At 44.3% G+C, this 27,325-nt stretch overlaps 1 protein-coding gene and 1 long non-coding RNA gene across 34 annotated transcripts in view; one reads left to right on the top strand and one right to left on the bottom strand.

The window, feature by feature from the left end:
• Positions 1-27,325, top strand: part of ABI3BP (ABI family member 3 binding protein) — a 293,742-nt gene that overhangs the window by 106,501 nt on the left and 159,916 nt on the right. For all 33 annotated transcript variants that reach the window (XR_003852746.1, XM_029577766.1, XM_029577758.1 and 30 more), the window contains exon 2: positions 25,119-25,298. Coding sequence is in view for 32 of the 33 variants with exons in the window: in XM_029577766.1 (XP_029433626.1) it covers positions 25,119-25,298 (180 nt within the window). In the remaining variant the exon portion in view is untranslated. The remainder of the gene's footprint in view (positions 1-25,118; positions 25,299-27,325) is intronic.
• Positions 10,640-21,491, bottom strand: LOC115076395. The gene is made up of 3 exons (XR_003852747.1): positions 21,406-21,491; positions 12,515-13,029; positions 10,640-12,129 (listed from the first exon to the last, which is right to left on the bottom strand). It is a non-coding gene; the product is annotated as an uncharacterized LOC115076395 (long non-coding RNA).

Genomic DNA, 27,325 nt, shown 5'->3' with positions numbered 1-27,325 from the left:
GCCAGGCCTAGTTATTTAAGCAGAAATATATTGTGAATTTATTTTTTTTTTGTTGCCAATAGTTTGTGTCTTGGAAATTTTATTTTAATCTGGACAATTGCATCAAAGAATTTCAACTAATAATAATAATACTGCACAGGATCTAAGTGACTCCCTTAATAATAGTGAGGGATGTGTAACAGGCTGAACCAGGGGGCATGGGTGAAGACAGGTGAAGGACAAATCTACTTTAGAGTCTAGATTTTTTTCGTCATCAGTCTTCACCCATGCCCCTTGCTTCGGCACCCTGTGTGTGCCAAATGAGATCAGTCTCACATTAGATATGTAAAGAAGTAATAGGCTTTGCTTGTTCTGAAATGTTTAGGGCTATAGGTACAGCAGATTCGAGGACTTCCATCAGCCATGATGAGGACACCAGGTATCTTCATTCAATTCCAAGTTACTGCATCTCTTTCCTCGGTGATGAAATTGTGCAAGCAGGTTAGGTTGTGCAAACAGGAAGTGCATAAAAGCACACAGTGCACAGCAACCATAGACAGCCCTGTGGAATAACGACAAGAATGCCCACACATGACCATGGCCATGGGCGCCCGCCATTTTAAAATGATGGAAATTTGAATTAAGAGCAATATAGTTCTCCTTCCCACCCCTCACCCCAGTCCAAATACATTTTTGCAATATAAAAAAAGTTATAAAAACCCAAGGGCACCAAAACAGGAGTCCGCCCCCCCCCCCCCCCCCCCGCCAGGTGGAATGTTTATGCATCCCTTTTCAATATATACCCTTTTGCTTGGCGGCCTAGGGCTAAACTTTTGCATTTGCACAGAAGATATTCAGTTTTTCTTCCTGGTTGTTAATTCAACAAATAATGCCCTTCAATACCTGAAAATGAATTTATCTGCTATCGAAAAATGGCTATTTCATAACTGTCTGATTCTCAATGGGGCTGATTTTAAATCCTACGCGCGCGGGGTACATTTGTGCACGCTACCCGGCGCGCACAAATGTACCCCTGATTTTATAACATGCACATGCTGCCGCACGCATGTTATAAAATCCAGGGTCGGCGCGCATAAGGGGGTGCACACTTGTGCACCTTGCGCGTGCCGAGCCCAAGGGGAGCCCCGATGGCTTTCCAAGTTTCCTCCAAGGCCGCTCTGAAACTTTTTTTTTCACTCCCCCCACCCCCCAGCCCTACCTAAATCCCCCCCCCCCCCTACCTTATTCCACGGAGTTACGCCTGCCAGCCAGCTGCCGGCACACGAACCTCTGGCACGGCTGCTATGCCGGAGGACTCGAGACCGCCCCTGGACATAGGCGCGTCCCGGGGCTTGCGCGCGCAGGGTTGTTTTTTGTTTTTTTTTAAAAGGATTACGCGCATATCCCTTTGAAAATCTACCCCAATGTCTCAAAAACAGAAATCATTTATTTAACAAGGCAATCTATTACTGAGGAGCTATCCAAGTTCACATTTGGTAATCGCACCATCATGATTTCCTCTAATGTCCACAAGCCTGGAGTGATGCTAGATGCTAATCTCAATATGAAGACACACATCTGCAACGTAATAAAAACTGGCTACTACAAATTAAGAATGTTACATAGAGGTTAAAACCTCTCCTAGAGCCCCTGACTTCAGAACGGTATTACAGGAATAAATATTCTCCGGCTTTGATTACTGCAATTCTCTCATGCTGGGTTTACCAGACTGTGGAAGAAGATTGCTCTAGTTGTTATAAAACTCTGCTGCTCGTGTTTTAAATGGGTGCTCAAGATATGACAATATCACTCCCATTCTGTCATCACTACATTGACTCCCAATTTGGTTCAGAATAAAATACTTAACAATTATTCTTAAAATCATTTTAAGCAACAACACTGAATGGTTAGATGCTGCGCTCCATGTATAAACCCCTCAAAGATCATTGAGGTCTGCATTGAGGTGCGGCTTATTGGCTGTCCCATCCATACACCAAGGACATCTAGGTGAGGTACGTGAATGTGCAATTTCAGCAGCCGGACCACTACAATATAGTGCCAGAACAGCTTAGGCTTATAATGGATACCCAACTCTTCAAAAAGAACTTAAAAACATGGCTATTTGAACAAGTATTTACCAGCTAACGGCCTTATCAGATACTAATTTGGATATTTAATCATGCTGATCAAATTAGCATCTTATGTTCATGTAGCGTAGAATTGTTTTTTATGCATGTTTAACTTGTAACTTGCCATGATTGTTGGTGTAGCGGGCAAAAATGTTTTTAAATACAAATTATATAAATAAATAAAATACTGTAGGGAGAGGCCCTTACAGAGGGATCTGGGGGTTGTCATATCTGATGATTGTGATCATGGGGTGGCCAAACAGGTAGATAAGACAATAAGAGCCAGAAAGAAGCTTGGGTATATAGGGAAGGAAAAGCCAGCAGGAAGGAGGCGATAATGCCTCTGTATAAATTCTCTGGGGAGATCTCTTTTGGAGTACAGTGTGCAAAGCAAAGAGTTGATCCTGATGGTAGCTACTAAAATGGTATATGGTTTTCATCATAAAGCATGCGGGGACAGATTTAACGATTAAACATGTATACTTTGGAGGAAGGGAAAGTAGATATGATAAAAATGTAAATACCTCCAATTGAATAAATGCACAGGAAAGGAAACTAGAACAGAACTGAGATTTTGGAACGAGGGATCATGGGATGAGGGTGAAAGGAGATTAGACAGGCAAACAGTAAAGGAATACCTTTACAGAAAGGGTGGTAGACACATGGAACAGCCTGTCAGTGGAGGTGGTAGAGACAAGACAGTATCAGAATTCAAGAAAGCATGGAACAAACACATAGGCTCTCTGAGAAAGGGATTGTGAAGGTAAGCAAAAGATGTGGATGGGCAGATTGGATGAGGCAAAGGGTCTTTATCGGCCATCGTGTTATGGGTTTCTCTGTCTGTGCAATTTCAGGAATTTTGCAGAACTGATAATCTTATATTCATATAGGGGGCACACATACCAAACTTGTTTTAAATTCATTTTTTTTTTACATGATCTTTACCATTTTAAAACTATAGCAGGGAGCCAAGTTGACGTCACACTTGTATGCATTCCATACTTAGCTGAAATCAAGTTAACACTCATCCATTGGAAGCTTGAAATGCTTCTGTGTACTCTTGGCCAATGACCCATGAAAATATGTTCATACACAAAGAAGAAGCATTTTTGTGTCTCCCATGCTTTTCGTTCTGTTTCAACAGATCAGAACAGCAGATTTTCCTCAAGTATGCTGAGCTGGTAACATTTGTGGCACAGATTTCATCTGTTGTAATGAAATGCAGTAAATTGAAGAGTAAACACAATTTATTAGGGAGCTGGGGAGCAAGGATTATTAGCCATAATATATATATATCGCTATGACACAGCATCTGTTTTCCTGAATGGCTCAAATGTGATTAATATTGTTGTGTTGTTAGAATGGATGTTGGCCATTTTCACTCTTGTAGCTTGGCTGCAGTTGCAATGTGGTCGGTCGTTGTCCTGTTTTTGATATCCGTAGAGGATGAAACATCAACCCCACTGATCATATAGCATAATTGATGAGTTGCTGGATTATTATTGAATGGGAAATGCATTCAGTAAGGTTGGTGATGTTCGAATCCCATCTAAAAATTCACCTTTTTTGTGGCTGCTTTTAAATCTTAGGCCTGCTGGTCCTCCTTCAGCCTGATTAAGTCCTTTTAACAATTATCTGTTGACCTGAAGGGGTTGTCTTGATTAGATGGGGTAAGCTGTGTTGAGCAGGGACTGTCTCTTGTGTGGTGGTTGTACAGCGCTGTGTACATCGAGTAGTGCCATAGAAATGTTAAGTAGTAGTAGTCAGTGACTTGAAGCAAAATGGCTCTGTAATGGCATGGTTTTTGGTTCCTGTTTCTCCAGTCTCTCTCCCTGGACCCTGCTCCCACCAGTTCTTCAGTACTCCATGGTGCCAGTTTTAGTTTAAAAAAAAAAGCAAGCAACAGGGTTAGTTGGATAAAGATGATACCTCCTTTATAAGGCTTCCAAGTATTTCCAATGAACATTTATTAGCCTTATAAAGGCATTAACTTTATCCAACAAGGCTATTGCTTTTATTTTAACTAATTTTATCTTTGGCAGTCTAATATGTTGTTTCCTTTCTGTACTGTAATTGTAATAAATTACAGGAGTATAAACAGTGTCCCTTTAAATCCCAGCAGGAACGCTATGGTGCACGTATCTTTAAATACAATAAAATTAAATTGTACTACAGTTTGCCCTCAGTTTCTGGCACTAATCTTTTGCTGTATGGAATTTGTTTAATATTACACAGTAGAAGGCATAAAGGGTTATCATTTTTGTCTTAAAGTGGTTGTCTTTTGAAGGGGCATGCTTGAGTATGTGAATACTTGAGGATGATTGGCCTTTCTAAATGACCTATGATAGGTTATTTCAGTTGTAAGAAGTAGTAATCTGATAAAACCTTTTCCTTGCAAACCTTCCTTACATGGTGCATCATTCTCTGTTGCGTTTATTAGTGGCGTTGGGTTTATATTGTCATATTATAGATGCATTATTGGAAATACTGAAGAGCACACAAATTCATAAGCAAGAGGGCTGAAAGAAGACCACACCGTGAGGCTTATTTTTCTATTATACTGTATTGTAATTCAGGATAATAGTGGCAAATGGCATACAGACTTAGAGGATAAGAGACTTGGCAATCCATAGCCAGGGCATTAAAGTATTGTGGAAAATATGTAAGTCTTTTATGGATAAAAGTGCAATCCATAACCAAACAAGAATAAATAATTAAAAAACAAAACAAAAAACAATGTGAATTACTGCAAAGGTTACTTGACAAAGACATTTAGTTCCAAATCAGAGGTTTAATAGCAAGCCAGCAATTTAAAACTTGAGAATTCTGCACAGTATTACAAAACCAAAAGGCAACCCATTGAAAACAATTACAGATGTATACTACATTATAAACCTCAGTGACCGGGGGAATTGAAATTCCATATGTTGTTGGCTGTTGCCTTAGTCTTCATTCCATAACAGTCTGATGGTGCCAGCAGACACTGGGGGAGCCATCCCACCAAGGGACAGGGCGTTAGGAGCACAAGTCTCCAACTGCTGCTACTTTCTAGTGGAAGGCAAGCGCTCACGAAATGTGCTGGGCTAACCCGGCATGGAAAGGAAAGCGAAATCCTCCACCGAGCCACAGAACCCATTCAGAAAGAGTAGTTACTGCTCACGTCTCCATCCTGTCCTCCAATGCAGCTCAGCCTAGCTCTTTAAGAACAACGTCATGTTTCTTGGCATTTCATTCTTGGACCTCTCTGCCGAGACACTCTTCATGATTGTCAGTTTCGATGGGGGATTTAAATAATGTCTACACTTGTCCACTAAAAGGACTGAGATCACAGACTCTTATAAAAGCTATCAAACAGCTTTCAGATCTTGAGGACTTCCATATTAGTATCAGTGTGAGCTTAAGTTTGAATCTGAAGCTCTTCTTGGAGATTTGCTGATTTCATACCACGATGACAAAAATTCAAGGAGAAAGCATGAGCCAAGCTTCCCCCTCCCCACCCCCCAATAGTGTCTCCTCCTCATGATGTTGATCTGTAATCAAAATTTAGTGATTTAGAAATATATCTGGGGCTATAAACCAATTTGCTGACTTTAAGCTTAAAGGTGAATTTTAAAAGCCCGGCACGCACCTCAATGCACAAATAAGTCTGGCTCGCGTGTGCCGGCCATGTTTTAAAAAGCTCCCAGATATACACGTAAATGCTGTGGCATGTACAGCTAAAAAATTTCCATAAAGTGGCGGGGCATGGGTATTTCGAGGAGTGCGCATAAATACTTATGCGCTCCGTGCGTGTCCTAGTCCCCTGCCACGTAACTTTACTTCTGCTATGGATGACATGCAACTTAAAATAATAAATTTGTTGGGTTTTAAGGGTCGGGGCTAACTGGGGGGAGTGAAGGCTATTAAACTAGGGAGGTTTGGAGGACCCATCTCTTAATTGGGTGACCTGGGGATGAACTGGTATGTGTCACTTTTAAAATCCCCGATTTACGCGATAGAAGCAGCATTTGCTCGTGCCCACTTACAATTTGGTGCGTGTGGCCAGACTATTTTATAGCACGCGTGCATATGCACACGCATGTTATAAAATGGCCGCATGCCTGGGCGAGGGGCAGTGTATGTGCGCACGCATGCCAGTTTGAAAATTACCCCCTTAATCTTTTACCAAGGTTGACGCTATTGTTGCAAAATTTAGATAGCAATGTGAACGGCAGTACTATCAAGTACTATTAAACTAAAAGCTTGTATACCCAAATCACACCACTCACTCTTTCCTTAGAATGTGACTGTTGTTATCCAAAAATCAGCTCATCTGTTCTTTATTTAAAAGATTTTATATTCCACATCCTCCATAATAGCTGCTCAGTGCAGATCACGTCAAATTACATCCATAAACAACACAGTGAGTACTTATTAATCAGACAAAGACAATAAAATAAAATTACATACAGACATTCAAAATTACAACAGACACGTAAAAGATTCTTGAAAATAAAAAGCCTTCATCTTTTTCCTGCAGTGCATTCCACATGTGGGGGCTACGTATGAAAATGCTCTTAAGTCGACTTTGCTGCTGCTGCCTGTGATCCCAAGTCGCTGGGACAGGTAACAGGCTTATCCTAGATGACCTTAATGTCTGTGCAGGTACATACCAGTGTAACTTAACTGCTACCAAGCATGAGCGCTCAGATTACAATAGTTTATGGGTTATAACAAACATCTTAAACTGGGATCTCTATTTTACCTGGAGGATTGGAGTAGGCTGGTCGCTTACTAATCTAGCAGATGCAGATTGCTCAAAAGCCCAACATGTAGACTTCTACCTGTAAAACAGTTTGGAACATTTTAACGATTTCAACAACTTTAGCTCACAGAGTGCCATTTTTGCCAGATGGTAAATATGTGATTTTAAAGTCAATTTAGAGTCTAAAGTGACTCCCAAGTTCCTGGCTTCAGATTAGAATTGCTAAGAAACATCTGTCAAAATAATAATGTGGTACCGTCCACAGGGGGAAATTTTCTGCCCACAAATGTTTTGTTTTCTGTGCGTTCAATGCTAACCCATTACCTGTCAACCAATCCTTATCACTGGACATGCACTTTTGGGAAAAAAAAAAACAAAAAACAGTTCCCTCTGGGGACAGGGAAATATCTACAGCACCTGAAGTGCCTGAAAGGCGGAATATAAATCAAATAAATAAGATAAAATGCAATCCCTATCACAGGAGGCAAACAGCTCAATGCATCAGCATAAATAAAATAAATTACTCCCAAAGACTTAAGACAGCTTCCAAAAGGAGACAAATAGGTGTCAAGCAGCACATAAGATTTGCACGGGTCCTGCAGTACACCTGATAAGATTCGCCAAGTTGAGGAGGCACTTCCTAGCTGTCCTGCAAAAAATAGAAGTAAAGCAGGAGGCCAATACTGTCCCGTGAAATAAGCAGGTCGTGCTTAATATAATAGTATCGAGGGCGGCTGATATATCGAGCTGCACTAAAATCCCCGGTTCTCCATGTTCCAGTCTGCAAGAAAGTCAAGTCATCCAGTTTGCATTTTCATCCGGGAATTTGTCTAAGTGGAGCAGCATGCGTTTCTCCAACACTGGCCAACGATGGGAGATTAGAGATTGGACATTAATTATACTTATCTCAGCTGTCAACCCCCCCCCCCCCCCCCAAAGATTTGCTGTGTAACCTTTGCCTTTGGTTTGTACACCTGTGATTGGTTCTTAAAATAAACAAGATGATTGCCATTCAGATTTAGAAAAAAACAAAAAAAGTTAAGATGAGGAAAAAATTGGTAAACTTGAGTCCCTTTCATTAACTTTTTATTTCAATGATTGTATTGACTAAATAGATATTTCCGTCAATTATGCACGGATAACCAAATACAGTACATTTAACTGGATGGCAAATATCCACCAGTCATTAATGCTTTAGTACATGAGCTGCTGTCATGGCTTTTGACCTCTCAATTGCATATTGGTCCTGTGGAGAGAGTTCACAGTCTCTAGCTTTTCTTCTAAGTGTCGATATTTGTCACCATACAGTGAGCATGCTGCCAGCATCTGCTGAGAAACGGCTTTAATCCCAGCTGAAATGGTGTGAAAAGGAGAGGAAGAAGTGAATATCACTTGCTCGTCATTTTGTTTTCATAGTGACCTAGTATATGACATCAGAAAAAGACCAGCAGACCTATCCAGTTTGCCCAGTTATTCCTGCCTTCTCTGTGAAGGATACAACCCAGCTGCCAGCTGAAGATTGTGACTGCTCGTAAGAGATCACTCCTTATCCAGGACAGTTTGTGTCTTCCTCCTTTGTACTAAGAACATAAGAAGTTGCCATACCGGGTCAGACCGAGGGACCATAAAGCCCAGCATCGGGTTTCCAACAGTGGCCAATCCAGGTTACAAGTAGTACCTGCCAAGTACCCAAACACTAAGTAGATCCCATGTGTGAGAATAAGCAGTGATTCCCCCAGGCCTGGAGACAAAACTAGTCTGACCCCAGCCTTTCTTACAACATCTTTATTATCACTTCACAATATACAACAGTAGACTGTCTTCCCTTCAGAACAGTGTACTTAATTGCTCGCAGTTCAGCTCAGTGTTTGGACAGTGTTACCTACCTTACAGGAGCTTCCTTTCTCCTGGAGGCCTGGGCCTGATCGGCTGATCCTAGCTAGGCTCAGACCTTATTCCAATGCCTCTGGTCATGCCTTCTGCCCCGCAGGATCCTGCCCATAGAGCATACTCGCCTCAATGGGTTTAAGGTGGACCACTACCCACACACCATGCTACTAATGCCAGTAATAGCAGTGGCTATTGCCTAAGTTAGCTTGATTAATTGCAGTTTATAGACTTCTCCTCCAGGAATTTATCTAAACATTAATTGCCTTAACCACATCCTCTGTCAACAAATTCCTGAGCTTAATTGTCCATTGAGTGAAAAACATTATCAGATATATTTTAAATGAGCTACTTGCTAACTTAATGGAATGCCCCATAGTCCTTCTATTATCCAAAGGAGTAAATAACCGATTCACATTTACCCGTTCTAGACCTCTCATGATTTTATAGACCTCTATCATATCCCCCCTCAGCCGTCTCTTCTCCAAGCTGAACAGCCCTAACCTCTTCAGCCTTTCCTCATAGGGGAGCTGTTCCATCCCCTTTATCATCCTAACATTCTGTTTGCTTTTTTGACCACAGCAGCATACTGTATTATCCACTATGACGCCTAGATCTCTTTCCTGGGTGGTAGCTCCTAATATGGTACCTAATATTGTGTAACTACAGCAAGGGTTATTGTTCCCTATATGCATCACTTTGCACTTGTCCACATTAAATTTCATCTGCCATTTGGTTGCCCAATTTTCCAGTCTCGCAAGGTCCTCCTGCAATTTATCACAACCCGCATATGATTTAACTACTCTGAATAATTTTGTATCATCTGCAAATTTGATTACCTCACTCATCATATCCCTTTCCAGATCATTTGTAAATATATTGAAAAGCACCGGTGAAAGTACAGATCCCTGAGGCACTCCACTGGGAAAACTGGCTATCTAATCCTATTCTTTTTTCTGTCATTTAACCAGTTTGCAGTACACGAAAGGACATCACCTCCTGTCCCATGACTTTTTAGTTTTCTTAGAAGCTTCTCATGAGGGACTTTGTCAAATGCCTTCTGAAAATCCAAATACACTACATCTACTGGTTCAACTTTATCCACATGTTTCCTAACCCCTTCAAAAAAGTAGCAGATTTGTGAGGCAAGACTTCCCTTGGGTAAATCCATGCAGGCTGTGTTCTATTAAACCATGTCTTTCTATATGTTCTTTGAGTTTGATCTTTATAATAGTTTTCACTATTTTTCCCAGCACTGAAGTCAGGCTCACTAGTCTATAGCTTCCTAGATCACCCCTGGAGCCCTTTTTAAATATTGGGGTTACATTGGCCACCCTCCAGTCTTCAAGTATAATGCACTATTTTAATGATGTTACAAATTTTTATTAATAGAGCTGACATTTCATTTTTTAATTCCTGGGGTATAAACCATCCGGTCCAGGTGATTTGCTACTCTTTAGTTTGTAAATCTGGCCTACTACATCTTCTAGGCTCACTGTTATTTGGTTCAGTTCATCCAAATTATCACCCTTGAAAACCCTCTCAGGACTGTGCCATCTTGAGCAGATGAGCACACAAGGACACCCACTTAGTTCACATACCCAGCTCCTCTTCGTTCCTATGTCTTACCAGGAGGTTTCAGGACACAGAACACAGAAGAGCTATATAGATGTTGAGAAGATGCCATCAGGGCCAGCATGAAGTACAAAGACTTAAGATGCCACCCCATCTTGCCCCTCTCTGCAGACAGATGTGTTGTACCCTTCCTCATGCCAGCCCTGCAAAAATAATGGCAAAAGTTGTTTTGCAGCCCTATAAAGAAATACTTCTCATTTTCTCAGAATACAGGAAAGCAAGTTGCTGGTCTGAGAATTAATATTAGATCAGACTACCCAAGAAGCTGTGTCAAACTGGCAATATATATATATTTTTATTTAAACAAGCAATAAAGTGGAAAACGCAATGAAATATCTAGAGACGGCAATTATAATCCCAAATCAGCAGCTCATTCTGGAAATTCAGTCTGAATATTTCAGTCTGGGAGGATCGCCCTAAGACTAGATCTGTAATGAAATGTCATACAATTCACCGTCTTGTGAGCAGCCACAGATGTGTAGGAGAGGAAAGAGAACGTGCACTGGAAACTTGAAAGTTCAGCTCTGTCAATTGTTTTCCCAAATGCATGAATCACAGTACAAAGGAGACTACATGAAAAGGTGAAGGGTTAAAATCATGCTGAAGAAGATCTGTCAATATAAGACTTGTCGTACCCTGGAGGCAGGGAGGGAAAATTTTAAATCAAGCAAGTTTTTTGACTGTGTTAGATAAAGAGAGATATAGTGCATGCACACGCATCCCTATGGAAGACTTGAAATGCCATGCGGAGATCTTAAAAGGTCTCATAAGGCACCTAGCAGCCACTGGTCATTCCCTTCCTCTTTCAGGTTCCTGCAGGAAAGCACGTGGGGAGTTCTTGATGTCTAGGACAGGTTTCGGGGGGGAGGGGGGGTAATTGTATGTATTGGAATAGTGATGCTCAGCTGATTAACCAGACCTTTTAGATTTTTCTTTTCATTTAAGGTCGGTAACAAAGTAGCTTTATTTTTCTGTCTCATAGTTTCCTCCTGCTGCTAGGAGCTTCCAGCTCAATCAGAACCAGCCTATATTGGACAGCGATGCCATTTGCAACAAACCAAGGATTTCTCCCCCCCATAATTTTATATTTCTCCCATTCAACTTAGCCCAGCCATCACAGAGACAGTCCTCAGCCCAAGGGTCACAGACCGCAGTTTCCCGCAAGAGCTCAGCTCTAAGTGTCGCCTTTGAGTGATGGCCGAGACCCCCCCCTTTCTCTCCCCCATTCCCCCACCGTATATACTCATTGAGCCGGTGAACCTAACCAGCTAACTCTGACTGTAGTGCAGGCAGGTCTAAAGTTAGCCGGATACACCTAACTGATAGCCAGGTATTATTCAGCGGCACTGCTGCGCCACTGACTGTCCTGCTTACGTTAGCCGGATAGGTGTATCCGGTTAACTTATGTAGCTGCTTATTGGCTGACTATGGACCCCATAATATATTGGGAGCTTTTAGTATAGAGTTGTATTAGTGGATGCGACAAATCTGCTGCTTATAACATAGCAAAGAAATCTCATTCTTAGCTGGTTCAAGGCAATAATTAAAAAAAAAAAAAAAGCATCATACTGATTACTGGAAGTGACATTTTGGAGAGGAATCTAATACCAAATTCACTGTTTGCTTTGCTTTTTCTTTTTCATCCTGTTCTTCACTTGTCCCCAGAGTCCCTGTTGTGCAATGGTGCTCTTCTTCCTCTTTTTCTTCGTTATATACCATGGCCTGATGTCGGAATTAAGTTGATTCCGGTTCACCCTGAGGCCGGTAAAACATAAGGGAAGAAAAGCCATCATCAGAAGCATCTTGCTGCAGTTTTACCGTGCTGCAGTAAAACGATTCTTAGTATAATTAATTAATGACCTCTCACGCTGTTAAGTTATTGCAAGCGCAAGAGTTATCCGTATTAATTTCTTCAATATGGACATGACTGAAACCATTTGGCAGCCAAGATTTTTCTCTTCTTCAAATGCCAATTAGTTCAGTCCCTTTCAAGATTTTTTTTTTTTTTTGAGTGGTGAATGTAATGCTTTGCAGAGCACAGTCCCGTTATCAGTGCGGCCCGTTATCAAAGCGCACTGCGGCATGCACCACGGCGCCCGGCCAAAGCTCATCATCCCCCCCCCCCCCCACACACACACACCATCGCACATCTTGAAACCACCGGGAGATCCGGCGACAGAGGCCCTGGCGGTTTGCTTCATCGCTCCTCCCTGTTAGATGCTGCTCATCGGCAGGGCCTGGGACTTAGGCGACATAGGTAAGCTGTCAAAGACGCCAAATTTTGAAGACGCCCAGATATCCAGGCCAAAAAGGAGCCTGCTCTTGCTTGCCTTAGGGCCATGGACTGGCACAACTGTGGCAACTCCGCCTTAGGGGGGGCGACAAAATCTTCAGTCCGCTCATCGGCAGCCATGTCCTGACAAAAATGGAGCTCTGACGCGAGCCCGAGTGGACCTCATCTCCTTTTGATGGGGTTTTTAGATCCTCTCCATGGCCCCCAGTGCATTGGAGAAATTTGTGGCAGTTTCCCAAGCGAAACTGGAACGTTTCAACCTTATTCAAGGCGGGGGTTTGCCGCAGATTCATCGACTCTTTTCATGGGAATTGACAGGGATTCCACTCGTAGTCTGATGTAGGTTCACAACTTTGAGGAATCTGCATCGGATTAAAAAGAAATGGGAAAAGCAAATCAATTTGATGAATCTGAACTTCATAAAGATTTGTAGAACCAATTCGTGAATGATTACTTTAAAAAAAAATTTTTTTTCACACATTTCTACTTGTCAGTCTTGTTAGAACTTTTTAGTCGGAAGAATTTGCACGCCAGGAATTATAGAAATAATAATTCCTCCATTTTACTTTCTCCTGGAACCTGATGAAAGTCTGGTTGCAGACCCAACCTTTGCTTACTGCTATGGAGGAATAAATATTTACTATTTCTCTAACTGTAGCTCTTGGTGTGGAAACTCTTCTGAACACAATAATGTAGATGACTGCAGATAAGGACCAAGTGGCCCACCCAGTCTGCCCAGTTAAGTCAGATTTTATTGTCTTCCTCTTGGGTTTTCTAACATGCTGGGCAAACTAAAATGCAAACTCCATACATAATCCAACACCCAGCTCATCCCCTCCCCCAACCCCATTTGTGTCTAATCTAAAGTACCACTAAAAGTGGTGAGGCTGTGGCCTGAAAACTAGTGGGCCTGTTACCCGAATATGCAGCTGCCTGTATCCCCGTGGCCTTGATGGATGGTACCTGGCCACCCCCAAACCTGCCAACATAGATTTCTGCAGAGTTTGCATTCTAACCTAGAAGTCTGTGGTGTCGCCAGGTCGCGTTTTGTTTACTTCTTAGCACCTTACTGGAAATGAATACTTAAATCAGTATTTCCCAGCCGTGGGGGCGCCGGTGTGACTTCAGACCTGATCAGGCGTGCCATGGAAAAGTCACCACGAATGCTCAGCTCCAGACCAGAAGTGTGACTGTGCTCTCAGTGCCTCACAACAAGACTGTGGCATGAGAGCATGTGTAACCATGCATGCCTCTTCTACCTGGCCACAGCGTGAGCTCTAGAGGGTGGAAATTTAAAAGGCCGCAGGCAGGGCATGGATAGCCAGGCTCCATGTTAAGCGGCACATGCAGTGCGTATGACACCTTCTCATCTCCTCCACCCCCCACCACTTATCTCCGGGCTGAGTGAGGCAGGGAGAGCATGCACCGAGCACTGTATGCAATGTGTTCTAAGGCTTAGGAGCAGGAACAGTGGAGGAGCTCTGGCAGCCACACGCGGCAGCCAAGGTTGCCCACATCACACCACGTCTCCTTTCTGCCGCCTTTGCATATAAAGGGAACTGGTCCATTGTGACTGGTTAATATGTGTCTCTGCCCCCTCTCTCCCTTCATTTGAAAATTTGGAAGAGAAACTCGTGGGTCTTTCAGTGCAACTCTTCTTTTGGCCCATATGACTAGTCCTCTACATGTGCATATTGCTTGCCTCGTGGAGGTTGGGGGGGACGCACAACATTTTTGTTAACACAAGTGTGCCATGTCCTTAAAAGGTTAAGAAATACTGACTAAGTATATGAATGTCTCAGGGCTGGGACCAGGAGACCCCCCACGGTATCAGAGGTTATGTAGTTATCAATACTCTGTTACACTGACAGTTGTGTTGTGGGCACACCTTGTGGTTACATATTCCGTGGTGAATGCGTGCGGGAAAGCCCTGGGAAGGGGCATAGAGGCGTAATCACTTGCTCCTGTGTGAGTGTGAGCCCCTGGTCCACGAGATAACTCAGATAGGAGCCCCAAGATACCCCGAGGATAGGAAAGCAAGTGCGAGCTTGGACACAGTTCAAACTCATGAAGAATGGAACTGGAACAGGGGACTCCTGGTCCAGAGAGCTAAGAGTCAGAGTTCATAGAAGAAGGAGGATTCCTGGAACTTGGACTAGATGAGGACTCCTGGACATGGATGAAGAAGAGGTGTACTCTTGAAGATGAAGATGAAATGACAATCTTGGAGAAGATGAAGAGGGACACTCTTGGGTACAAAGAAGAGACGAGGCTCTTGAAGTCAGGGAGTGCTATCCCTCAAGGCGCCCTACACAGCCCAAGGACTGGTCGTGGACCACCTTGTCCGCTGTGTGCCCTACACAACCCGGAGGCTGGTCGCAGACCACACTAGGAACGGGAGGAGCACCAGACGGAGAGGAATCGGGCAGCACTCGACGAAGTCCAGCGGAGAGATTCCGATCTATCAAGCATAGACTGATTGGATGCCAAGATCTGCAGACATGTTCTCCAGGATAAAGAAGTGTAGTGAAGAGAGAGGTTTGCAGAGGGCAGTACCTCAGAGAAGCCATCTTGACATCAGGATACCTGGACATCTGAAAAGATGGACGACAGCAGGAATGGGCCTCTGCTTAAGGTAGGATCTGGAAGTCTTTGTAGAAGAAGAAGACAGACGAGCATCTGATGAAGGACGTCGGGATGCCAAGACATCTGGGATCAGAACAGGCAGACTTCGAAACGTCAGGACATTGGAGCATCAAGGACATCTATGAATAGACAAGGGATCCCAAGGCTTGAGGAAGGAAAGCCTGAGACTGGAACATACCATGAAGAAGGCTGATGACAGAGAAGACCTGGACGTCGAACGAAGACATCACGAAGAACGAAGAATTAAAGACGAAGTCTTCTGGACAGGAGCTTGAAGATAACCACAGTGGAACTCAGAGGTTGGAAGCTCTGAAGGGTGTTGATCCTGGAGGGTGATACTCCATCCGAAGGCACTTAAGGAATGAAACAGCGCCTTTTTATAGGGCAGGAGCAGGAAGAACCCTGAAGAAATCATCTGGGAGGGCTGAAGAGGAACTTCCTGTGCTGTCCCTTTAAAAGAATGAAGAAGCTGCGCGGCCAGCCCCTAGAGGGAGCCCTGGAGCACAGGGGGCAGAGCCAAGGCCTGCAGCAGCGACAGAACAAGAAGGAAGGCCTGAGGATGTCGGGTAGCGGCTCCTGCTGCTGAAGAGAGGTCTCGGTGGCAGCACTCAGTCCGCGGAGGAGAGGCTCCAGCGGCGTCCTAGGCCGAGAAGAGAGGAGGAATTCCCGGGCGAGGGGAGTTCCCTCGAAGCAGCATCGGTGCCGTGGGCCCAGCCGCGCAGGAGGGAGGACAGACAGCTGGCGGCTTACACAGCCGCGAAGAGGAGGGCAGCGTGGCTCGGCGGCAGTCCGAGCCGCGACAAAAGGTGAGGCCCTGTCCGCAGAGCAGCTGTGGGCAGGGGCATAACAAGTTGTGACTGTGAATTAGAACTTTTTTTGGGGGGCGGGGAGGGTGTTGGCGTGTGACATGTTTAATGCCGGCCCTGTTTCAGCTCGGTGAGTGTGGACCTGCAGAGTCCTCCACTTTTGGAAGATAACTCATGAGAGCCGGTCTCTCTCTCTCGTCTGTGGTTTTTAATATTATGCAGCAGGTGATGAAGCCGTTACTCAGTTTGTTTTGGCAATGATTCTTCCAAATTGCACTGAGTTGTCCACATAGAGAACTGCTGTCTGACACTGCTGAGGTCACTGCTGCGTATTCAAGTGTAAGAGACTCAACTCAATTATTCCTTCCCTCCTCCTCCTACCTGAGTTTGGCTGAGACCTTGCAGTGCAGGCAAGAGATGGGGAGAGGCTGTTTAGCCAAATTCAGCACCTACTGAAGCCATTAAGGTTTTGCTAATGTTTTCCCTGCTGCTAGTACAGGGTGATTTAAAAGAAAAATGACTCCTTTGTGTGCTTACCTTGCTTGCCTTTAGCAGCAGGTCATGTAATTCTCTATCTGTTCAAATGTGGGATTTTTAATTTTATTTTTTGCTTTGTGACGCCATGTTACCATTTACATCTGGTGTTTATCAATCAGATAAACATGAGTCTTAAGCCCGTATAACCTATTTCACCCTACTTTCTCTGACCCCTTCCTATGAGAGACATTTGTACGTTGTTTTGTTTTGTTTTTAGCTAATCAGAATGGAATTGAATGATTTCTTTAATATAACGGACTGAGGTAGCTTTCTCCTGTTCTTTCGGGCTTCCAGGCCTTACTGGACTTCCAGAGCCTTGAATCTCCCTTTGCCAACAACTTGGAGGGTGGTGCTTTTCCCTCCATTTTCTACTCGTCCTATCTAGCCTGGCCATCGCAGGGAATGGGGTCCCTGACTCCTGCTGCTGCTTGGTGCATGTGCATCCCGCTCCTGGTCGCTAGCTGTCTCCGTTTTCAAGGGCCGAGAACGCCTTTCTTCAGGGGCCGAGAACGCTAGGGATGTGCTTTCGTTGGAAATGGCAGATTATTTCTTATGTCTCTTCATTATTAAAATGAAATTGAACAAAAACCCCCTGCATTTTGTGCTTTCTGTTTTGAATTTTTTTTTTTTAAATAGCATACATTGATTTTAAAACAAAAGAAAAAAAAATGCATAAGGAAATGAAACATGAAACAAAAACGCAATGCACAAGCCCGCTGAACGCAGCCTCCCCAACCTCCCCAGCCCCTGCCAACCCACGAATCAGAAGCCAGGTTTAGAAATCAAGCCCTTTCTTCTGACTGTGACAGCAAGATTTAAGGGTGAAAGTATTTAGGAGCTAAACGTATGGGACTGGGCAGGTTAAAATGTTTTCAAAAAAGGTAAATGCCACAATTCCCAGTGGTAAAATTGTCTTTGGCCCTTTAAAAGCAACTTTTGCATGGAAAATTTTAGCTGTGCTTTAGCATGACCGCCATGTTAGACCACTTGAATGCGCAGAAATAATGGTTAACAAAGAAAAATAAAACAAAAAAAAAAATAAAGTGATACTCTTTTATTGGATTGCCAATCTTTTTCTTTTTCTTTGTTAATGTTTATTTCTAAAAATAGCAAAGTAAGAGTGGGTAGCGTGTTTTAGATTTTTTAAAAAGTCATTACAGAGTAAAACAGAAGGATTGGTTGCAGCTAGGATTCCTAATTTTTATCCAAGTACATAAAAATCTTTTTTTTTTTTTTTTTTAGAAATGTTAAAATATTTCCCACAGGAAGTGATGGGAGCTGTATGGCTGTAGCAGTGCTGTGGCCCAAGCAGAAGTAACTTTTATTAAGGCCAGCGAGCTGCTGCAGGCAGTTAAAAGGCGTGCAATATGTATTTGAGTGAATCGGTCTTCACGGCCATGTCTGTGGGCAGATTGGAGGGTGTTAATGGAGCAGCTCTGATAGTGCTTTCTCCTGCACGATTCAGATATCTTTTTTTCATGCCATGGTCATTGTTTTGTTTTTTTAATATCTCCTCTTTACCTGATTTTGCATTAGTTGCTATTTGCTCTCTAGAGGTCAGAAAACCTTTTGAGTCCAGCCCTTAAAGGGAAGGAATGGAATAGTGCAGTGGGAGTTGACACCTACTAGGTTAAGTTTACAAAAGTAATGCCGAACGAGCAGGGTTGTTGACGTAGGGTGATGAGTATGAATAAGGTCTTGGTGTGGTTATGTAGTACCCGTTAGTGTATCTGAGTCTATAAGTTTTTATGAAAGTTTTGTTTGTTTTTTTTTATTTTGTACTCTGCTTAGAATGATATTATAGAGCAGAATACAAAGGTTTTAAATATAAATAAACAAGCCGTTAAGCCCGTTAAAACGGGCTACATTACATTTTGTTTTCAGTCCATTTTCTAACACAGCACCCTTCTACACTTTTTCTCCCTCTCTCCCCTTCCCCTCGTTCACTCCTCCCCTTTCCTCCACTCAGTCTTACTCACCCTCTGTCTCCCACTGCCTTCTTCCCCTCACTCTCACCTCCCTCCCCTTCCCTCAGTCACTCCCCACCCTCTCTCAATCTCAGCCCTCCTCCACTCCCTTTTTCTCTGCTCCACAACTTCTTACCCTTCCACTTACTCACATCCCTGTCTCTCACCTCTCCCTCATTCTCACCTCTCCCTCATTCTCCCTCTCCCCCTTCCACTTACTCACATCCCTGTCTCTCACCTCTCCCTCATTCTCCCTCTCCCCTCACTCTTCCCCACCCCCTACCTACCTCCCTCCCACACACTCACCCACTCCTCCCTCCCTCTCACTCAGTCCCTCCCTCTCCCTCCCTCCCTCTCTCTCCCTCAGTCCCTCCCTCCCAGTCCCTCCCCCTCTCAGTCCCTCCCTCCCAGTCTCTCCCCCTCTCAGTCCCTCCCTCCCTCTCCCTCCCTCCCCCTCACTCAATCCCTCCCTCCCTCCCTCTCACTAAGTCCCTCCCTCCCACTCTCTCTCTCCGTCCCTCCCTCGCTACTGGCCGCTGCCGCCACCCGCTGCCACCGCCGCCGCTACCGCCCGCTGCCGCCGCCACCGCTGCCACCCGCCGCCATGTTTTTTTTTCCTTACCCTGCCTAAGACCGACGTGCTCGCCCGCACATGCGCAGTAGAGCTGCTCTCTACTGCGCATTTGCGGCACGTCGGTCAGGCATCATTTATCTAGTTAGAAATAAATAAGCAAGCCTGTCTTGGAGGACTCACTACAACCAGTGGCTCCCAAACCTGCCCTGAGGGACCTCCAGCCAGGCGATATCCGCCATGAATATGCATATGAGAGATTTGCATGCACGTGAACATTTATCTGCTACATATTCATGGTGGATATCCTGAAAAGCCGCCCGGCTGGAGGTCCCTCAGGGCAGGTTTGGGAGCCACGGTTGCAGTGAGTAGAGGATGGGCCTGGAATGCAGGAGCTGCCTCAGGGTATCTGTTCAAGATGTCCTCTTCCCTAGTGAGCTGGGGGGTTTCGGCGCTTTAGGGACAGAATGGAAAACTTCCTATGGAATTCACGGTCAACACATTTATTATATGGATTTCCTTTTTTTAAATTCTGAATTTTCATTTTACTGCACTGTAAGTCCCATGAAACTAAAGCTTCAGCACAAACGCTTTTCGGAGAGCTGAAAGGGACTGGCTGACCACTTTTTATTTTCAAGTGACATTTTTGGCAGCGTGCAGCAGTGTGACTTCACAGGAATCTGACAGCTGCTAGTTGGAAATGAGTAGGAGGATCAAAGGAGAAAATAGATTTCACAAGAAAAAGCCCAATAAATATAATGGATTGCAGTTTTCATGCAAGTGAAGGGCCTCTGTTTATACCAAGCCGCCATGGATTCTGAGTCCACAGCAGAACTCTTCTGAATGTAAAGCTCACATTCAATTTGGCAAAAGGAACCACTCAAATATTACAAATAAATCATGTTACGCTCTCATGTTTCACTGATTTAAGAGAATTTCTTCCCAGTTTGTATTTAATAGCGAGAAAGATGCGGTCACAGGACGCCATGTTTAATAATAACTGTAACTGCATCTTCCCCTGGGTTTAACTAAAAGCGCTTTGGGGCTGGCACCCAACCCGGCTGGGATCACCACTCCTCGCTGGAGTTAGGAAGCTTCCCACCAGAGTCTTCAAATAGATTCAAATCAGTCTCTCTTGTGATATTTATTGCGGCATGGACCAATCCACGGTTCCAAGTGAGCTTTCTTAAAACGTGTTACAGAGAATGCCTCCTGCCTTTTATAATATTATTGCAAATAGATCAGTAAGGCTCCCGATTGCCCAGCATTAAAAAGTAGTGCAGAGCTGTATGAATTAATCATAGGGGTCCCGAAGGAAAACAAAATGGAGTCTTTGTAGGATGCGTTGCCTTTCACAGGATGCAACATAAAGACAGGTGGTAATGCACGAGGCATTGATACCCTAGGAGATCCCCTTTCTTCATGAGATGAGACTGCAAAGCGTTTAAAAATAAATAAATAAAAATTCCCTCCATTTTCAGATCTTCCTGGAATCGGGATCATTTTCTGCTGCCTTGTTCGATAAGAAGGAAGGACGAATGAAAACTCACACTTCTGCATGGGGTTTTTCTAGCACTTTCCAACCTCAGCTCTGTTGGAAATGGCCTTCACCTTATCGGATTGAGAGGGTTTTCAACAGAGTACATCCCAGGGCCCCTGGACACACACGGTAACAGATAGAGACCAATCGGCTCATATGAATGGACTGAATTGGAGCCCGAGCGCTTTCTGGCATGAGTTGAGTAGTGGTGGAACCTTCCCCCCCCCCCCCCACCACACCCGGGAAAAAAACCAACAACAACAAAAAAAACAGGGCAATGAAATGGAAATAGAAAGGCAGCCTTCTGTTTCCAAAAACCTCAAAGACCCACGCTGACCCACGAACGTAGCTGAAAGACACGCACAGGAAGACGGCACAGAAAGGGCATTAGCGACACAGGGACGGTAACTTTCAAACCGCCTCGCGCACCTCGGCTACCCGTGCGTACAGGCGTGCACCATTTTACCATGACGCGCGAATGTGCGAGCGTAACCCGTCTCGATCGCTTAAGGGGGGGGGGGGATTTTAGTAGGTACGCGAGGAGACGCAATAGGCCCATTTCCCAGTTCCTTCCCGGTTCGCCCCTGTAAAGGAGCGGATTTCCCTCCCAGCCCTGCCCCCTAAAATCCCGCTGACTACCCTAGATTTTTTTTTTTTGGTTTAATACTTACCCCGCGGCCCGTCGCAGCAGCAGGTTAGGCAGTCGTCGGATCCCGGTGCTCGCTTGTTAACTGATGGCGCTGACCCGGCCCATGCCCCGCCCAGACCCTGGCTGGCCCTGCCCCTTTTTGAGAAATCCTTTACAATGCGCGTACCGGGAGATACGCGCGTGGCTGCCGGCCTCCTAAAAATCCGCGTGGCCCGCACGCATCCCAGTCATACGCCCATCTCCCGGATTTGCCGCCTGTAGGGCTTTTAAAATTCGCCCATAATTGTTTTGCACATTGATTGAGACAGAAGGTCGAAGTCTTGGAAATGGGTGAATGTGGTCACCCGCTGAGAAATGCAGCCTGCGATGGTGTAAAATATTCCTCTCTTTCCAAAAAGGAAAACCAAAAATGACAATTTTTAACATTCAAAAACCACTCACACCAATAACAATATTTTTATGAATATCTCTTGTCTATTCTTATTGCCGCATCATCAAGCCTAACGACGTGCCTACCTGGTTTTCAAACGGAGGCCATCCGGTCTTTTAATCATTTGCGATCGATAACATAAGAAAAAGTTTTTTTTCAAAACACGGTGATAATGTTTTGGTTTTTTTTGCAAAAAAAGAGAAAGAAGGGTCAAACTTAATTTAAACCCATCATTCATATTCATGTTTTTGGTTTTCCTTTTTGGAAGAAGTTATCCTCGAGTGGAAATCAATTTTTGCTCTTTTTTTTCTGTTTTGTAAAATATTCCTCCACACTGATGCCGGTGACAGGAATTGATGACTCTGCCTGTTCTGAAGCAATGCTCCTCATGCAGTGTGATCTCATCAGAAAGAGCAAATTAATGCCATGGGGCACCAGCCTGAGCTCTGTGAAAAGGAAGTAATTTAAAGAGTGTGGAAGTATGCACACATACTCCACACCCCTACAGACCAAGTGCATTAAGTCCCTAAAATGTAGGGCTGGAGGTAAAGAACACCTTTTGGAAATGTTATGTACTGCATGGCATGTACCTTTTCAGTGTTGTTTCTGTGCAGCCATGGTGCAGAGCTAACTAGGTACAAAACTTACATCTGTGACACACAGAAGTCTACATGCGTGTGTACTGAACAGGCATACGGCAGGGTGAATTAGCGCAAGTTTGAGACTTGTGAGCCGTAGCAAGAATCGTCAAGGCCTCAGCCCTGGCTACTATGCGTCTGTGCCAAAGAGAAAATCTGTCAAAAAAAAACCTGCCATTGGCTCATGCTGGGATCACAAACATGACCGATTGTGGATTCATTCTATAAACATACCCTTGGCTTTAAATTACTAAATCTGTGGAGCTTAATTTGGTACGGAAGACCTCTGTTAAAAAAAAATAAATAATAATAATAATAATAATAAACGATCAAATCCCTGAAAGCTATCCAAAATGGAAAATGCAAGGTAGTCTTAGTATCTGCATTTTTAGCAGCATGCTGATGCTGCTGACTGCCTGAACCTGCTTCGACCAGTTGCTGCATGAGAGGCCAAACTTATAACGCTGCAATGTTGGCAATTTATGTAACTGACAAGGACAGGTCAAGAGGCAGACCTTTGTTTGCTTTTTTTCATATTATAATTTGCTTATGCAGAAGGCAGTAATGCAAACAGACCCCTGGTGCTATCTATGCTCTCTTTCTCCTGAGGCCTGTAGAGGGGAAATATTTTGAAATGAAATGTTTTCTGTTGTACTAGAGGGCGTGTCTTATCTGGCACCCAAATGCATCATTCCCGGGGTTTAATATGCTGTCAGCTGAAAAAACATTTCGCATGTGTTTTGTGGCAGGGACCATTGGCGTGGGTTAAAACTATATATATATATTTTTTTTGCCTGTGATGATTACTGCAGCCTCTTTGTATGACTTAACAACCACTTTGTAGAAAGAAATCAGTTGTGAGAGAGGTAAAAATAGCTTTGACGTTGTTTGCTGGGCCCTTGTGAACATTTGTCTGTGGTGCATTGTATAATCCCTGGGTTGGGTAGGTGATGCTACGTTTTGGGCAGTAGGTTTAGAAAATGCAAGCCTGAGGAGAGCTAGGATTATCTGCCGCCGAAGACTACAGCTGTTTAAACATTTACATGGCGCTGCGAGATGTCCGCAGCCCGGTACAGACCCACGGAAGAGGGGAGCCCCTGCATGGTGGAGCTCACGGTTTGGTCAAAGGCGCACGGACAAGACACGTGAGAGGCTTCGGGAATTTCATTGCTGTAAGAAGCCGGCCCCTCGCCAGCCCCAGTTGTTTCATTTTTAACCGGTTTTAGGATTTAAATCTGCCGGCAAAAGGTGGGGGCTTTTGGCAGCGTCTGAGCGGCCACTTTAACTGAGCAAAAGGGTCTTCGCCTTCTATTAAAAAAAAAAAAGGATTAAGAGGCACGCGGGCAGTGAAATGGGGTGGGTGGGCGAGTGTGGGGCAGGGAGAGAGGGAGCTTTCAGGAATATGAGGGTTTCAAAGCTTAGCGTTAAGTTCTCTGGCAACGGAGGGAAGCAATAGACAAGAGAGACGCCTGCAGAGCTGCCCAGTCTGGGAGTACCAGAGGCACCTGGCAGGGTGAGGGGCTGCCGATTAACGTTGCGGACGCTCTTACTCTTGGGCTCTTCCTGCTGACGACAGCCCCCCCCCCCCCCTCCTCTGATCTTCTTTTGTTGGACGGGGGGGGGGCCCTTCTCTGAAGCTCCGGATGCCAACGGAGGGATTCCCTCGGGCGGGACTGAAAAACAGAGGCCCTGCAACGAGGCTAAGAACGTCAGTGATGAGGACATAGTCTGCATTCTCCTCGCATTCCCTTTCCCTAAGGCCGGTTTTTTCTTTCAAGTACTTTTTCCCCACAGTGAGGCTGGAAGCCATCATGGGAGGTTGTGTTTAAAGACATAGTTCTGAAGAAGTCTGCAGCTGGGGCTACTTATTCACTTTATCTTGGGATGGTGATTTGTGATTGTTGTAATACTCCGAATGCTGGCATGTTTAATTGTGCCCATTGTAGTCTAATTGATCTTGACTGCCTGCAGTTTTAGGGCCAAGGGCCTTTAGCCTTCAGAACCACAAGGATGCCTAATGGAGCGCTTGTGAGCCAGAGTGAAGCTGCTGTTTGTTATGTCTGGGATGCTATTACCAGCCTTGGCTATTGACGACAACAAAGTCTATTTACAGCACTGAATGTAAGCTTTAGGTTTTATTGAGGCTCTCTGCAGAGGACTTCTAGAACAGTCAGCATTCCATGAAGTAGGTGGCTTCCATAAAAAAAAACAAAACACAAAAAGTATATTTATTTTTAGCTGAGAGATCTTTTTAATTTTGTCTTTTTTTTTTTTAAGATATATTTTTCATGGTATCAAGCTCTGTAGTAATTGTCCATGACTATTTTAGCGCCCTGGCACTAGTCTGCAACCCCAGGGCCATTGCATCAGACACACACATTAGAAAAGGATGGTTTGCCCATGTCCTTAAGGGCAGCTTCCTGCACATCGGACCTGAAGGATCCAGCTTTTGCTGCAATATAATTTGCATTACTGCAGAAGCCTGGGGGTGACCTGTTACCCCTCCCCTCCCCCCCCCCCCCCCCCCCATTTTCCGGGCTACACATGCACTGGTGCGAATCAACGGATAATACCATTGAAATCCCACTAATATTTTATCACTGATCTAAACCAGAAGTCAAACGTGGGGCTGTAGTGTACTAACCATGCCATTTTTTTTCCCCACAGCTAAAAGACAGAGCCTGAAAGTTCAGATCAATGCAACTGGTGACACCATCGCCATGAAGTTTCTGCGACCTAACCCCGGCGTGCAGTTGGAAGGCTTCATCCTGGGATATGGTAGCAGCTTCTTCTCCAGTCAGTACATTCCCCTGCCGGCCAATGGAAAGTCCTATGAGACGGAAGTCGGTAAGAGATTGGCTGGCTGCCGCTGGCTTTGAGATCTTTTCTTTGATGTGAAAGGTGTCTGAAATGCACTGGTGCCCAGTACATGGCCTTTTCATCCCAAGCTGAATTTTGGTCTGTGTCTATGCTTCCTCCATGCCTAATGGCACATGCGTCCTAAATCCTGCCATCAAATGCCAACACTACATCAACTTTCATGGGGAAAGGTGGGGAGAGGTAGAGGACATCCAGAAACAACACTTATTTGCATTTAAAGTTAAAACTTCATGCCACAAGGGGGTTTGTATACTTCAGTACTGATGTGTGTGAGCTTTTTTTTTTCTCTCCAAAAAAGCTTTCAAACTAGTTTGACATAAGTTCATAGTTTCATACAAAAGCATGATAATTAAAAAAAAAAAAAAAAAGTCAAATTTGGCTGCTTCAGATCTCCTATTTTTATCTCAGATTTTCTGCTCCTTTCTGCTTGTAAGCACTGTCCTAGCTCTTGGCCAAGGAATGCATTATCTCACGTTCATATATCACGCCACCTCATTGGGCCTTGTCCAAAAAGGACAGTTTCCTACTTCGTGCCTATGGGAAGAGTATTTATTGAATAAAGCCCATTGTCCCAACGAGGATGTGGTTTTTTTTTCCCTCATGGCATTGTATTCTTCTGAAAAAGGGGTAATGGGATTCAATTGTTGATGTCCCATGGAATAGCGACATGAACTCATATAGTTGCCCACGATTCAAGAAAGTTGGAGAAGTGTAGCCTTGCAAAACAACCCAAAAGGCCTGTTCCATAGTCTTCTCGTGTCTCAGCATTTTATTGAACCTCCAGTAAGCTCAGACAGGATGGCGTGTGGCGCAGAGTCCCTGGCTGACTGGGAGGGGTGATGACAGTATATGCTGTGGGCAGGGTCCTTAGCTGAGTCGGAGAGAACTAGCACAGGGACAGCAGCCTTCACAAGCACAGCAAGAGCTAGAAGGGCCAGTGCACGCCCAAAATATAAACAAGTGAATATGTTCAGAAAATGTACCTGAAACGAAAGAGTATTCATTTGGCTCCATGCGTTACCAATAGTTTATCGTAACAGAACTGGTGCAGATCCACTGAATCAGAGCACAGCAGATAGGCGGCTATGGACGGACAGACGGAGAGACTTACCAAAACTAATGGACCTTTTAGAAATTAATGAAACTTGCCTAAAAATTATGGAATTGTGGATGCAGCCATTGATCTGTACTACTTGACCTTGTTCTTTGAAGACCTTTTGAGTGGAAAATGAATTTTACATTTGCAGGTTCCCTATATAAAAACCTCTATTAAGTCTTCAGGCTTGGTTCAGGAAGTGTTTTGGGTTCATGCCAAGCAAGTTATCAAGAATACTGTACAATCTTTATTTCTTGTTTTATACAAGGAAGTGAGTATGTTGTGATTATGATTGGCAGTCAAATGGTATTATTTTTTTGCTTTTTGAAAGGGCCTGATCTTGGAAGCACTTTACATGCATTAAACTTTGGTTTATGTTCATAAATCTCGCCTTGAAAATAAACTTGGGTGTTCGGCAGATAAAGCCGAATTTTGCGCCTACTTCTTCTGACAGTCAAGCAGGCTTTCCGAGAGGGGTGTAGTGGGGGAGGGCTGAAGGATTTACACACGTACTTGTGAAAGCCCGCAGGTAAATGTACACACGCACAGGCCGATACGGTAACGTGCGCGGGGAAAATGGGTGCTCCTAGCACCTCTAGCGCCTCCCTAGCAGCGGAAGCCCAGGAGAGGTGGCTGACAGCAGGATTTGGAAAACAGACGCTCAATTTTACGAGCGTCCGTTCTCCTAACCTGACCTGCCGGCTTAATATCTTTTGCTTCCTCCGACTTAATATCGCTGTGATATTAAGTTGTAGGATGTACATAAAAGCAGTATTTTCTGCTTTACTGTACACTTTTTCAGGCTACTCAGAAGTTAACGCCTGCCCTTGGTCAGACGCTAATTTCTGAGCGTAAAATGTGCGGATCGGGCGCACATTTTTTTTTTCTGTATCCTGGG

The sequence above is a fragment of the Rhinatrema bivittatum genome, chromosome 15 (genome assembly GCF_901001135.1).
Source record: "Rhinatrema bivittatum chromosome 15, aRhiBiv1.1, whole genome shotgun sequence".
Lineage (NCBI taxonomy): Eukaryota > Metazoa > Chordata > Amphibia > Gymnophiona > Rhinatrematidae > Rhinatrema > Rhinatrema bivittatum.
Note: the sequence above shows the minus strand (reverse complement) of the source record. Positions and strands in the feature narration are given on the sequence as shown.